Source organism: Heterodontus francisci, chromosome 6 (assembly GCF_036365525.1).
Source record: "Heterodontus francisci isolate sHetFra1 chromosome 6, sHetFra1.hap1, whole genome shotgun sequence".
NCBI lineage: Eukaryota > Metazoa > Chordata > Chondrichthyes > Heterodontiformes > Heterodontidae > Heterodontus > Heterodontus francisci.
Window position 1 is genome coordinate 88,401,455 of NC_090376.1, and position 15,544 is coordinate 88,416,998.

Below are 15,544 nucleotides of genomic sequence, written 5' to 3' on the forward strand. Positions count from 1 at the left end.
CTCTACGCTGATGACGCTGCGCTATTCGTTCACATGGAAACTCAGTTACAAAGACTCATGGACTGTCTCTTCCGTGCCTGTAACTTGTTCTCCCTGACAATAAGCGTCAAGAAAACTGTGGTCATGTGACAAAGTGTTGCCTCTCCGCCCCGATCACATTAAATAACACCCCACTGGAAGTGGTTAGCAAATTCTGCTACCTCGGGTCCACAGTGACAGACAACCTGTCCCTTGATGCAGAACCTAATACACGCATAAGGAAAGCAGCTACCACCTTTGGCCAACTCATGAAATGCGCATGGGATAACACCAAGCTGACCCTGAGGACCAAACTGATGAGTTTATAAGGCCTGTTTTCTCAGCACCTTGCTGTATGGCTGTAAAACATGGGAGACTGACAGCTACCAGGAAAAGAAGCTCAATAATTTCCACCTTCACTGTCTGCGGAGCATTATGGGTATATCCTTGCAGGGCAAAATCACAAATGTGGTAGTCCTCTCAAAGGAAGGGCTCCCAAGTGAGTTGGCACTAATCAAACAGAGGCAGCTTCGGTGGATCGGACACGTCTGCAGGATGGAAGGTGGTCACGTACCCAAGGACCTTCTGTGTGGTGAGGTAGCCGGGGCCAAATGACCAATGGGGCACCCAAAGCTCCACTTCAAGGATGCTTGCAAGTGTGACATGAAGGCCCTAAATGTTGACTATCGCACCTGGGAGTCACCTGGCGATACATCCTGTGAACTGGTGTGCACTACCACGATGACCAGCTGCTACAGCAGCTTGGCAACAGGCGCCAATGTCAAAAACAACAACTCACAGCATCACTTGGCAGCTTCATGTGCAACACTTGTGGCAGAACCTGCCTCTCAAGAATTGGCCTTCACAGCCATCAGAAATGGTGCACCAAGAGAAGGCATCCCACCTAAATGGATTGTTTGCTGCATGTCCATCATCTTTCGTAGTTGGAAAGATTGATTCTAAGTGACTTGGGATGTCCTGTGCTATATAAATCCAAGACTTTCTTAAAATATAAGTTGTTAAATTGACAGTCATATGGTTGGAGCTGCTGGTTGAATTGCAGCTTTGTACTCTGCACGTCATGGTTCAGAGTGGAGCATCCTTTCCATTGTGAATGAGGCTTTCTTCACAATGCAGTGGGACACTATTCCATGTTGCTGTATGTGAGTGTGTGGCTGAAATCTCCACCTTCTCCGAGCGGGGGAGCCGACAGCAGCGTGACATCCGGAAGTGCAGCTCATAGAAACAACACTCAAGCCGGCACACGTGAAAGAGAAAGTCAGGGTGGGAAAACTGAGGGAACATCAGCTTGGAGCCATTCAGCAGCAGGAAGCAGTGGAGGGGAAGCTGCCCCTTTTCCCACACCCATTATCTACCCAGGAAATCAAAGAGTGCCCTTTGGACAGTCTGGATTGCGGGGATGAACTTCGTTCTTTAGCTGCGAAAGCATCGCCCTTATTTATTTGATAACATCTGGGCACCGCCGCTTTTGAGTGACTGCGGGCGATGGCCATAACTCACGCTGCAGCCGAGTATGTGTTCTCGGACTTTCTGCTGAAGGAGCCGGCCGGCTGCAGACTCCGAGGAGTGAGGCTGGAGCTGGCCGTGGATAAGATGATCACCCTGGTGTCGGCTGGCTTGCCTCTGCTCCTCATCTCTCTGGCCTTTGCTCAAGAAATCTCAGTAGGTAAGGCAGACATCGTTATAAGCGACACGCCACGCGTGTGCCCTCAGCGGGCTGGTTACTTGTCCAGATAGTTAAAAAATATATTTTTTGTCTTTTCTACAACTTTGATCTTGGGGGAAGGGTTTTTTTGGGCGTTGGGTTGTTTTACTTTTCTCCTGTGTAAAAGATACCTGTACAATCGCTCTGCTTGTGGCGAATTCTCGTTGCTGACTTCAGCCGGCAGACTGGCTGTGTAGAAATGAGCAAGGCGGCAGCCGAGTGTACAATGAACTCACTCAGGAGGTGACACCGCTTCAGTAGCAGCAACTTGTTTTGATATAGCACCCTTAACATAGTAAAACGACCGAAGGCGCTTCACAGGAGCGTTATCCAGCAAAATTTGACATCTCGCCAGATATTGGGGCCGATGATCAAAAGCTTGGTCAAAGTGGTAGCTTTTAAGGAATGTGTTAAACGAGGAGAAAGAGATAGAGAGGCTTAGGGAGGGTATTCCACAGCTTAGGGCCTAGGCAGCTGAAGACAGTGGAACAATTAAAATCGGGGTTCCTCCAAAGGCCAGAGTTAGAGAAGTGCGCTATCTCAGAGGGTTGTAGAGCTGGTGAAGATTAGAGATAGGGAGAACCAAAGCCCTGGAGGGATTTGAAAACAAGGATGAGAATTTTAAAATTGAGTTGCTTAACTGGGAGCCAGTGCAGGTCAGCGAGCACAGGTGTGATGGGTGAACGGGAGTTGGTGCGAGTTATGTCACAGGCAGTAGAATTTTGGATGACCTCAAGTTTACAGGGAGTAGGATGTGGGAGGCACGCCTGGAAGTGGCAAAGGCATGAATGAGGGCTTCAACAGTAGATGTGCTGAGAAGGGACAAAGAAGGGTAATGTTACGGAAGTGGAAATGGGCGGTTTTAGTGATGGCACAGACATGTGATCGGAAGTTTATCTCCGTGTGAAACAGAACACCAAGGTTGCAAACAACCTGGTTCAGCCTCAGACGGTAGCCCTGGAGAGGGATGGAGTTTGTGTCGGGAAGTGATCACAATGGCTTCGGTATTCTCAATATTTAGTTGGAGGAAGTTTCTGCTCACCCAGTGCTGAATGTTGGTAAAGCAATTTGACAATTTTGAGAGAGTGGAAGGGTTGAGAGAAGGAGTTGCTGGTGAATTACAGCTGGGTGTCATCAGCATGCATTTGGAAACTGATGGGTTTTCGAATGATATCGCCAAGGAGATGTAGATGAGAAATATGAGGGGGCTAAGGGTAGATCTTTGGGGGACACCAAAGGTTAATGGTGCAGAAGCAGGAAGAGAAACCATTACAGATAATTCTCTTGTTATGACTAGACAGATAAGAATGGAAGCAGGCAGTTCCACACAGCTGGTTGGCGTTGGAGGAGGAAAATGTGGTTAACTGTGTCAAAGGCTGCAGACAGGTCAAGAAGAATATGAAGGGATAGTTTACCTTTGTCATTGTCTCATAGGATGTCATTTGTGATTTTGATAAGTGCTGTTTCAGCATTGTTGCAGGGGCAGAAACCTAATTGAAATTCTGGGAAAGATGGGCATGGATTTGAGAGGCAACAGCACCATCAAGGACTTTGGAGAGGATATTAGGTTGGAAATAGGACAGTAGTTTGCAAGGACAGAGGGGGGAAAAGTTGTTGTTTTGTGGAGAGGAGTAATGACAGCAAATTTGAAGGAAAGGGGGACAGTAGTTGAAAGAGTATCATTAAGAATTTTAGCTAATATGGTAGCCAGGAAGAGAAGTTGGGTGGTCAGCAGCTTAGTGGGTATAGGGTTGAAGGAGCAGGAGTTGGATCTCATGGACAAGATGAGCTCAGAGAGTGCATCAAGAGCGAGAGGAGAGTAACTAGAGAAAGAGAGGGCGTTCAGGGCTAGGGCAGGGGAATCCTTAGTTCTGGTTTGGCTCGGTGGGTTAAGTAAAGGGAGGGAAGTGGCAGAGGCAGCTGATCGGATCGTTTCGATCTTATTGGCAAAGAAATCCATGAGCTCTTCACACTTGTTGGAGGTGAGGGTGGAGGAGGCAGTGGGGAGGGGTTTAAGAAGATGGTTTGCAGTAGAGAAAATAAGCTGGGGGTTATCTTTGCATTCTAGGATGGTCCTGAAAGAGTGAGTAGTTATGGCAGATGAGAGCAGCACCCAATAGTGTTTTGTGTGGTCCAGCCAGATCTGACAGTGAATGACTAAACCAATTGTCCACCATATTCATTTCAATTTGCATCCCTTGGACGTAAGGGAGCGGAAGGGAGGGTTGTACGGGGGGAATGGCCAGGTTGAGAGAGCATAATGGTTTTCATGGTGACTAGGGCATTAAAGGTGGAGGCGAGGGTGTGGTTGAGCAGAAAGGTAGCTGCAGAAATGCCACTGCAGAATTGCCATCGTGAATGGAGAGCCAAAGGCTAGACAGCTGGAATTTTGAAAGTGCAGTTGGAAGTGAACTGGGTGAGAGTTTTTTCCAGGGCAAACAGAAGGAAGTAGGGTTGGGAGGGGGAAGTGGGATATGGATGGGAACAAATACAAGCAAGTGATTAGAGTTGGCTTTATCTGTGATTAACACAATGGGAGTAGTGAGGCTGCGTGAGAGAACAAAGTCAATAGCAAAATGTTCACTGAATGTAGATGTGGGAGACGATATCTGTTAGAAAGAAGCCTTAATTCGAGGAATTGACCCTCCTCTTTGGCTGAAGGGTTAAGTGAACAGCGGAAGAAGTTTCACTTGGTCACTGCCAGTCTTGTACCTGTTTTAGGAAACGGTGGGTACTGAGCTAACAAAAAGTTGAGCCCAGGTCCGATGTTCATGGTTTTAGTTTTGTCTTGTTTTAAAATTGAGGAGAGAAAAAAGTAGATGCAATTTTTTAAAATGTTTTTTCCTTTGTTGTTCAAATTAACTGAAATGTTATCGTGTTTATTTCTTTGTTTATGTTTTGGCCCAGTTTGCAAAATGCGCACAAGTGCGGGGAAGTCAGGCGCTGGTTGGTTTGGACAAGGAGAGGTCACTGGGCAGTGCGCCACTCTCGGCACCTCCATGGCTGCAAAAGTTGTTTAATCTGCAAAGCCCAGTCAGTGGCCATTAAAAGCTTAAAATAACTGAGTGAAGGAGAGTTTGTTGCTGTTGTCTTTATTTATTCAATGGTGGTGCTACTTTTTTAAAAACATAAACTGGTTGTCTGTCATTGACAGAGAAGATACAAGTGATGCTGCATTTTATAAATGAGAATTCAATTCGCTTTATGGTCATTAAGTAGAAAGAGATAGTCATCTCATTGTTGAGCATAAATCTGACACTGTTGTCAGTGCGCATTAAATAGTGTGATTGTATATATTTGCCTTTCAAATTGAATAATTTGGTGGAGACTTTCATCCACCACTGCCTGTCATGACACGCCTATTTGGATAATGAAATATGGTGAGGAAGTCTGAAGTTTAATATACATTATTATATTGTAGCACATTGCTGCTGTTCGATTGGAAAGATGTGATATATTGAGGTTAAGATATCAATGAATTGATCTTTCCATTTATTACATCATTATATGAACCTCTCATTTTGTTACTTTCTTAGCATGCATTGCAGAATATGTTTATATCCTTTTATTATATATTTATTTGTCTGTCTTAACAATTCACTGCCATAATTTCAGTTAAAGTAACTTCAGTATAATTGAGCATGGGGTTTTGAACTGCTTAGTTTCGTGTTGACCTAAATTGAAATTGCAGAATTCCATAGCTAATGTAGAAATCATAGATTTGTAACACAAAGCTCTTTGGCCTCCTTATTTTGAGAGACAATGGGTAAGCGCCTGGAGGTGGTCAGTGGTGTGTGGAGCAGCGCCTGGAGTGGCTATGAAGGCCAATTCTAGAGTGACAGGCTCTTCCACAGGTGCTGCAGAAAAATTTGTTTGTCGGGGCTGTTACACAGTTGGCTCTCCCCTTGCGCTTCTGTCTTTTTTCCTGCCAACTGCTAAGTCTTTTCAACTCGCCACATTTTAGCCCCGCCTTTATGGCTGCCCGCCAGCTCTGGCGAACGCTGGCAACTGACTCCCACGACTTGTGATCAATGCCACAGGACTTCATGTAGCGTTTGCAGACGTCTTTGAAGTGGAGACATGGACGGTCAGTGGGTCTGATACCAGTGGCGAGCTCGCTGTACAATGTGTCTTTGGGGATCCTGCCATCTTCCATGCGGCTCACATGGCCAAGCCATCTCAAGCGCCGCTGACTCAGTAGTGTGTATAAGCTGGGGATGTTGGCCGCCTCGAGGACTTCTGTGTTGGAGATACGGTCCTGCCACCTGATGCCAAGTATTCTCCGGAGGCAGCGAAGATGGAATGAATTGAGACGTCGCTGTAGGCTGACATACGTTGTCCAGGCCGCGCTGCCATAGAGCAATCTACTGAGGACACAGGCTTGATACACTTGGACTTTTGTGTTCCGTGTCAGTGCGCCATTTTCCCACACTCTCTTGGCCAGTCTGGACAAAGCAGTGGAAGCCTTTCCCATGCGCTTGTTGATTTCTGCATCCAGAGACAGGTTACTGGTGATAGTTGAGCCTAGGTAGGTGAACTCTTGAACCACTTCCAGAGCGTGGTCGCCAATATTGATGGATGGAGCATTTCTGACGTCCTGCCCCATGATGTTCGTTTTCTTGAGGCTGATGGTTAGGCCAAATTCATTGGAGGCAGCCGCAAACCTGTCGATGAGACTCTGCAGGCACTCTTCAGTGTGAGGTGTTAAAGCAGTATCGTCAGCAAAGAGGAGTTCCCTGATGAGGACTTTCCGTATTTTGGACTTCGCTCTTAGACGGGCAAGGTTGAACAACCTGCCCCCTGATCTTGTGTGGAGGAAAATTCCTTCTTCTGAGGACTTTAACGCATGAGAGCAGCAACAGGGAGAAGAAAATCCCAAAACGTGTGGGTGCGAGAACACAGCCCTGTTTCATGCCACTCAGGATAGGAAAGGGGTCTGATGAGGTGCCGCTATGTTGAATTGTGCCTTTCATATTGTCATGGAATGAGGTGATGATACTTAGTAGCTTTGGTGGACATCCAATCTTTTCTAGTATTCTGAAGAGACCACGTCTGCTGACGAGGTCATAGGCTTTGGTGAGATCAATGAAAGCAATGTAGAGGGGCATCTGTTGTTCGTGGCATTTCTCCTGTATCTGACGAAGGGAGAACAGCATGTCAACGGTCGATCTCTCTGCACGAAAGCCACACTGTGCCTCAGGGTAGACGCGCTCAGCTAGCTTCTGGAGCCTGTTTAGAGCGACTCGAGCAAAGACCTTTCCCACTATGCTGAGCAGGGAGATTCCGCGGTAGTTGTTGCAGTCACTGCGGTCACCTTTGTTTTTATAGAGGGTGATGATATTGGCATCGCGCATGTCCTGAGGTACTGCTCCCTCGTCCCAGCACAGGCAAAGCAGTTCATGTAGTGCTGAGAGTATAGCAGGCTTGGCATTCTTGATTATTTCAGGGGTAATGCTGTCCTTCCCAGGGGCTTTTCCGCTGGCTAGAGAATCAATGGCATCACTGAGTTCCAATTTTGTTGGCTGTTTGTCCAGCTCATCCATGACTGGTAGAGGCTGGGATGCATTGAGGGCTGTCTCAGTGACAACATTCTCCCTGGAGTACAGTTCTAGGTAGTGCTCAACCCAGCGGTCCATTTGTTTGCATTGGTCAGTGATTATGTCCCCTGATTTAGAATTGAGGGGGGCGATCTTCTTGATGGTTGGCCCAAAAGCTCTCTTAATGCCATCATACATTCCTCTGATCTTTCCGGTGTCTGAGGCCAGCTGAATATGACTGCATAGGTGTTGCCAGTAGTCATTTGCGCAGCGCCTGGCTGTTCTTTGTGCAGTGCTTCTGGCTGCTTTAAGTGCTACGGATGTTAACTCGCTGGGGGCTTTCTTGTAGTTCAACAGTGCAGTGCGCTTAGCGGCTATAACAGGTTCCAGCTCTTCATTATGAGATTGAAACCAGTCTGCATTTCTCTTCGCACGTTTGCCGTAGGTGGTCAAAGCTGACTCATAGATGGCGTCTCTGATATGGGCCCACTTGGTCTCAGCATCCCCTGTGGGAGTGTTTTGAAGGGCTGTTACAAGTGAATTTAGAAATTTTTGTAACAGCTGTGGATGAGAAATTCTGCTCATGTTGATGCGCGGGTGGCCCTTCTGCTTGGAATGATGCCACTTCTTTGGTCTGAGTCTAACCTTGCTGCACACCAGGGAGTGGTCGGTGTCGCAGTCCGCACTGTGGAAGCTGCGTGTGATTTGAACACTGTTTAAGGAGGTTCGCCTTGTTACGATGAGGTCTAGCTGGTGCCAACGACGCGATCTTGGGTGCCTCCATGAAACCTGGTTGACAGGGTTTAGTGTGAAAGAACGATTTGGTGATGCAGAGGTTATGATAGGTATACAACTCAAGCAGTCTCTGCCCGTTCTCATTCATCCTTCCAACGCCATAACGCCCAAGGCAGGAGGGCCATGAGTCATTGTCGGCTCCAACCCTGGCATTAAAGTCCCCCAGCTCAGGTGTTCGGTGTTGGGGATGCTGCTAATGATGTTATGGAGTTCCTCGCAGAACTGGTCTTTAGCTTCAGGTGGGGAGCAGAGTGTTGGAGCATAGATGCTGAGTAGGTGTACTGGACCAGAGGCGGTGAGCAGTCAGATGGACAGTATGCGTTCCAAGCCATTTGAGGGAGGCTCTATCATGCTGAGCAAGGAGTTTCTGATGGCGAAGCCCACTCCATGCTGTCTTGGTTCTTCAGGATCCCTGCCCTGCCAGAAGAAGGTATAGTCTTGCTCTGCTAGAGATCCACTCGCGGGGAGGCGTGTCTCCTGAAGTGCTGCAATGTCTATATTGAGTCTACTGAGCTCGTTGTTAATGATGGTGGTCTTCCGAGAATCGTTGATTTGTGTAAGATCTTCCGACAGGCCAGGACACATAGTTCTGATGTTCCAGCTTGCAAAGCGAAGGGCTGGTACCTTCTTTCCTTTTTTCATGTTGTTTGGTGCGGTGTTGCAGTCCACCTTTCGGGCAATGACCCTGAGCTCCAAGCACCCATTGAAGCAGGTGCACTGCGGCGGGACAGAACCTTATTGACTGGGGGCTGCCCGGTTTGAGGCGGGCGGTAGCTGTCCAGTGAGGTGCGATGACCTCTCCCACCGACAAAGGCAACCCGTGGCGCCCAATCTCTACGCCAATTTAGCTGGACTTATAACCCGTAACTGCTGACTTCCGTGTTGTTTCAGTTGCTGTGAGGCAACTATGGAGTGACCTCTCCATGGTGCATGCCTGGGCGAATGTATGGAGGTTGAGAGTTGCCCAATCATCAAAATCCCCCTCTCGGCCTTTCTGGAGGTGTCCAAAGGAGTGCAGAGCATGACGTTTGGCACCGGTATGGCTGCAGGAACTGCCGGAAACATGCCAAAGGTGACACATGACCGCCTATGGGGTTCCGCTCCGGATTTTCTGTTAGGGTTTACTCCCTTAGCCTTGGTCTCTCCCGAGACGCCCACAAGGCAGTGGGGTTGTTAGGGTCCCTACACAGGTGTAGGAGGAGGAGGGGGTGCGAGGGAGAGGGGTGGAGGGAGGGGGGTGCTGGGAAGGGGTTGTGAGGGGGGAGGGGGTGTGGGGGGATGGGTGAGCTGAGAGAGTGGAGCTGGGAAGGGGAAGGGGGGGGAAGGGGAAGGGGGGGAGAGGGGGTGCAGGTAATAAGCCATTTCCTCAGTTCCCACCATCGACGCCTGGAAATTTCCTCCGCATCCTTCGGGAGGTGAGCGACATCCTCGTGCGCCGGTACCAGCATTGCCGACAGTGCGCTGCAGATGCTCTCCGAGCCATCTCCCGCGGGCGTTTTGAAGTTGCAGCCGAGGAGCTGTTCGTGGATTTTTGGGTGTTCGGGGCACCTTTTCGCAAGGCTTACGTAGGGTCCCGCTACTCCTTCTTCTCTTCAATGGACTTACCGCACGCCGTGGCCACGGACACTCTGGACGGTGAAGACAGCAGGATCGGAGATCAAAGTATCACCAGCTGTACTTTTCAGTTTCATCCGGACTGCGATCAATTTCATTGAGCTACTGTCAGGCAAATCTCACCTGCCAAGACTGAGGCACACATTATTATGCCACATGAACATTAAAACTTAAAAGTTGCAAGCCCATGACTGGAAAGACATTTTTGGATAGTACCAGACAATGTGGAAACAAAGGGAACCAGTCCCTACCCCAATACACAGAAGGAACCTGGTCAAACCAGTCGGTCACATGACCACCTGCTGGCCAACTCTGGAAAAGCAGATTTTGAAATCAACGCCATGTGCTCATGGACTGAGAACAACTCCTCTCCTCTCTGCCTGCTCCATCTCTTTCCCACGGAACTGAATCTTGTGAAGACATGTAAACTCAGAAAGAGAAAAATTTCCTACGTGAACAAGGTTTACGAAGAATACTGGGCCCCAACAAAATGCAAGACCATATCTTCAATCAAGGACTACAGCGGGCTCGAGAAACAGTAACAAGATATTGCCTCAAACTGTTCTACTTATCTTCTGCTCTTTTCTGTCCCTATTTGTATGTGTGTATCATGTGTGCATGCTAGCATGGGCGCGTCAAATATCTGTAGGCGTTAACCGTATCAGAGTTTAAGTTTAAGGTTTAATAAATTTCATCTTTCTGCTTTAGATCAAAGAAAGCTCATTTCTTTGTCTTACAATTGGAAAGCTGTAAACAAGGATTCACAAAAGGGGATCTCAGAACACAGTGTGTTTAAAATTAAACCGTGTTACAATAAGACCAGGTAAAGACAGCCAAAGACCCCGAGACACATTTCTAACCTGATCGTAACACTACATATTCAAGTGCAACAAATAGTGAAAAACTGTGATCAGACCTAAACAGAGGAACAGGAGTAGGCCATTTAGCCCCTCAAGCCTGTTCTACCATGCAATGAGATGGCTGATCTGTGACCTAACTCCATATACCCACCTTTGCTCCTTATCCTACAATATATTTGGTTAACAAAAATCTATCAAACTCAGATTTAAAATTAACAATTTATTTGGCATCACTTGTCATTTGTGGAAAGGAGCTCCAAACTTCTACCACTTTTTGTTTGTAGAAGTGTTCCCTAATTTCACCCCTGAAAGGTCCGGTTCTAGTTTTTTTAAACTATGACCCCTAGTCCTAGGCTGCCCAAGCAGCAGAAATAGTTTGCCTCTGTCTATCCTATCTGTTCCCCGTTAATATTTTAAACTTCAATCAAATCACCCCTTAACCTCCAAAATTCCAGGGAATACAACCCGATTTTGTATTCAAATCTCTCCTCGTAATTTAATCTCTAGAGTCCAGATATCATCCTGGTAAACCGACCCTGTACTCCCTCCGAGGCCAATATATCATTCCTAAGGTGTAGTGCCCAGAACTGCTCTCAGTACTCCAGGTGTGTTCTAACCAGGGCTTTATGTAGCTGAAGCATGACTTCGATACCCTTGTGTTTTATTCCTCTAGATAGGACAGGGAGGCGGTGGCGTAGTGGTATTGCCACTGGACTAGTAACCCAGAGACCCAGAGTATTGCTCCGGGGACATGGGTTCAAATCCCACCACAGCAGAAGGTGGAATTTGAATTCAATTAATAAATCTGGAATTAAAAGCTAGTCTAATGATGGCCATGAAATCATTGTCGATTATTGTAAAAACCCATCTGGTTCACTAATGCCCTTTAGGGAAGGAAATCTGCTGGCCTACATGTGACTCCAGACCCACAGCAATGTGGTTGACTCTTACATGCCCTCTGAAATGGCCTAGCAAGCCACTCAATTGTATCTAACTGCCATGACGTCAATTAAAAAAAAGAATGAAACCACCCGGCATTGACCAGGCACCGGAAACGACGACGGCAAACCCAGTCCTGTTGACCCTGCAAAGTCCTCCTTACTAACATCTGGGGGCTGGTGCCAAAGTTGGGAGAGTTGTCCCACAGACTAGTCAAGCAACAGCCTGACATAGTCATACTCATGGAATCGTACCTGACAATGTCTCAGACACTGCCATCACCATCCCCGGGTATGTTCTGTCCCACTGGCAGGACAGACCCAGCAGAGGTGGTGGCACAGTGATACACAGTCGGGAGGGAGTTGCCCTGGGAGTCCTCAACATTGACTCTCGACCCCATGAAGTTTCATGGCATCAGGTCAAACATGGACAAGGAAACCTCCTGCTGATTACCACCTACCGCCCTCCCTCAGCTGATGAATCAGTACTCCTCCATGTTGAACAGCACTTGGAGGAAGCACAGAGGGTGTCAAGGGCACAGAATGTACTCTGGGTGGGGGACTTCAGTGTCCATCATCAAGAGTGGCTTGGTAGCACCACTGCTGGTCGAGTCCTAAAGGACATCGCTGCTAGACTGGGTATGCGGCAGGTGGTGAGGGAACCAACAAGAGGGAAAAACATACTTGACCTCGTCATCTTTAATCTGCCTGCCGCAGATGCATCTGTCCATGACAGTATTGGTAGGAGTGACCACCACACAGTCCTTGTGGAGACGAAGTCCCACCTTCACATTGAGGATACTGTCCATCGTGTTGTGTGGCACTACCACCGTGCTAAATGGGATAGATTTCGAACAGATCTAGCAATGCTAAACTGGGCATCAATGCGGTGCTGTGGGCCATCAGCAGCAGCAGAATTGTATTCAACCACAATCTGTAACCTCATGGCCCGGCATATCCCCCACTCCACCATTACCATCAAGCCAGGAGACCAGCCATGGTTTAATGAAGAGTGCAGGAGGGCATGCTAGGAGCAGCACCAGACATACCTCAAAATGAGGTGTCAACCTGGTGAAGCTACAACACAGGACTATCTGCGTGCCAAACTGTGTAAGCAGCATGCGATAGACAGAGCTAAGCGATCCCATAACCAACGGATCAGATATAAGCTCTGCAGTCCTGCCACATCCAGCCGTGAATGGCGGTGCACAATTAAACAACTAACTGAAGGAGGTGGCTCCACAAATATCCCCATCCTCAATGATGGGGGAGTCCAACACATCAGTGCGAAAGATAAGGCTGAAGCATTTGCAACAATCTTTAGCCAGAAGTGCCGAGTTAATGATCCATCTCGGCCTCCTCCTGAAGTCCCTAGCATCACAGATGCCAGACTTCAGCCAATTTGATTCACTCCATGAGATATCAAGAAACGACTGAAGGCACTGGATACTACAAAGGCTATGGGCCCTGACAATATCCCAGCAATAGTACTGAAGACCTGTGCTCCAGAACTTGCTGCGCCCTTAGCCAAGTTGTTTCAGTGTAGCTACAACACTGGCATCTACCCTGCAATGTGGAAAATTGCCCAGGTATGTCCTGTACACAAAAAGCAGGACATGTCCAACCCGGTCAATTACTGCCCCATTAGCCTCCTCTCAATGATCAGTAAAGTGATGGAAGGTGTCGTCGACAATGCTATCAAGCAACACTTGCTTAGCAATCACCTGCTCAGTGGCGCTCAGTTTGGGTTCCCTCGGGCCACTCAGCTCCTGACCTCATTACAGCTTTGGTTCAAACATGGACAAAAGAGCTGAACTCAAGAATCGAGGTGGGAGTGACTGCCCTTGACATCAAGGCAGCATTTGACCGAGTATAGCATCAAGGAGTCCTAGCAAAACTGAAGTCAATGGGAATCGGGGAAAAGTCACCGCTGGTTGGAGTCATACCCAGTGCAAAGGAAGATGGTTGTGGGTGTTGGTGGTCAATCATCTGAGCTCCAGGACATCACTGCAGGAGCTCCTCAGGGTAGTGTCCTAGGGCCAACCATCTTCAGCTGCTTCATCAATGACCTTCCTTCAATCATAAGGTCAGAAGTGGAGATGTTCACTGATGATTGGACAATGTTCAGCGCCATTCGCAACTCCTCAGATACTGAAGTAGAAATGCAACAAGAGTTGGACAATATCCAGGCTTGGGCTGATAAGTGGCAAGTAACATTCGCGCCACACAAGTGCCAGGCAATAACCATCTCCAACAAGAGGGAATCTAACCATCTCCCCTTGACGTTCAATGGCATTACCATTGCTGGTCCCCCACTATCAACATTCTAGGGGCTACCATTAACCAGAAACTGAACTGGAGTAGCCATATAAATACTGTGGCTACAAGAGCAGGTCCGAGGCTAGGAATCCTACAGCGAGTAACTCACCTCCTGACTCCCCAAAGCCATCTACAAGGCACAAGTCAGGAGTGTGATGGAATACTCTCCACTTGCCTGGATGTGTGCAGCTCCAACGACACTCAAGAAGATTGACACCATCCAGGACAAAGCAGCCCGCTTGATTGGCACCCCATCCACAAACATTCGGTCCTTCCACCATCGACGCACAGTGGCAGCAGTGTGTACCATCTACAAGATGCATTGCAGCAACACACTAAGGCTCCTTAGACAGCACCTTCCAAACCCGCGCCCTCGACCAACTAGCAGGACAAGTGCAGCAAATGCATGGGAACACCACCACCTGAAAGTTCCCCTCCAAGTCACACACCATCCTGACTTGGAACTATATCGTGGTTCCTTCACTGTCGCTGGGTCAAAATCCTGAAACTCCTTTCCTAACAGCACTGTGGGTGTACCTACCCCACATGTACTGCAGCGGTTCAAGAAGACACCCACCACCTTCTCAGGGGCAATTAGGGATGGGCAATAAATGCTGGCCTGGCCAGCGATGCCCACATCCTATGAATGAATTAAAAAAAAGGCCAGTATTGCATTAGCCTTTTTGATTATTTTATGTTCCTGTTCATGACATTTTAATCTGTGTATCTGGACCCCCAAGCCTCTCTCGACCTCCATTCCTTCTAGCTTTTCACCATATAGGAAGTAAACTGTTCTATCCTTTTTAGGTTCAATTGCCTACATTGGGCAAGTGTGGCAAATAGATTTCAATCACTTAATCTATCAATATTTCTTTGAAATGTTATGCTTCCATCTACACTGTTTACAATACCGCCCATCTTTGTCATCTGCAAATTTGTATATGTGGCTTTCTATTCCATCATCTAAGTCGTTAATAAATATGGGTCCAACACAAATCCTTGCGGGACACTGCTAGTAACATTCTGCCAATTCTGCCCAATATCCCTCCTCTGAAAAAAAAAGTGATATTCATCTAAACCCAGTTGGGGTTGCAATTGTTTCCATTGTTATACCACTGTATGGCTATAAACCCTACTGTAATATGCAGAAAAACATTAATAAAAAGTAGAGTGCTGACTGGGACCGCAGAGGGCATGTAACGTATATATTCATACCAGGCATAACCTCAACCTCTAGATTATAGATTTGTAGAATGTAAAAGTACAAAAGGAGGCCATTTGGCACCTCTCTGGGCTCCCTGAAAGAGATACTCACTTCGTGCCAATCTCCTCTTTCTTTATACCCTTTTAGGTTTTGTTTCTTTCTAAAATATTTATCCAGTTGATCTGCCTGAACATGGCAGGGAAGCTATGCCTTGAGATCTTTAGATTCCGCAGGAAGATATCACAAACCTATGTTAGCTGGTGGAAGAAAACTTGCAGGCATGGTCTAACATCAGCATTGAATTAGTGGCAGTGAAGGTCATGACTGCCCTCTCCTTGGCATTTCAGACATCCACAAGAGTAAGCAAGTTTTCCATGTACTGGTCCATTGAAGGAGTAAATAAAGTCCTCCATACCACCACAGTCACTTCAGGTATGCCCCACATCAATAGCAGCATACACAGCAACAGTTTTACCTAAATGGTGAATGATTCTATCTCATTCTTATTAACTTATCAATTGTCTGTATCTAAA

At 47.4% G+C, this 15,544-nt stretch overlaps 1 protein-coding gene across 1 annotated transcript in view; it reads left to right on the top strand.

Moving 5' to 3' along the window:
• The first annotated feature begins 1,269 nt into the window (after positions 1 to 1,269).
• panx1a (pannexin 1a) overlaps positions 1,270 to 15,544 on the top strand; it is a 70,541-nt gene continuing 56,266 nt past the window's right edge. Inside the window, exon 1 of the mRNA XM_068034010.1 lies at positions 1,270 to 1,705. Coding sequence (XP_067890111.1) covers positions 1,525 to 1,705 — 181 coding nt within the window. The 5' untranslated portion in view covers positions 1,270 to 1,524. The remainder of the gene's footprint in view (positions 1,706 to 15,544) is intronic.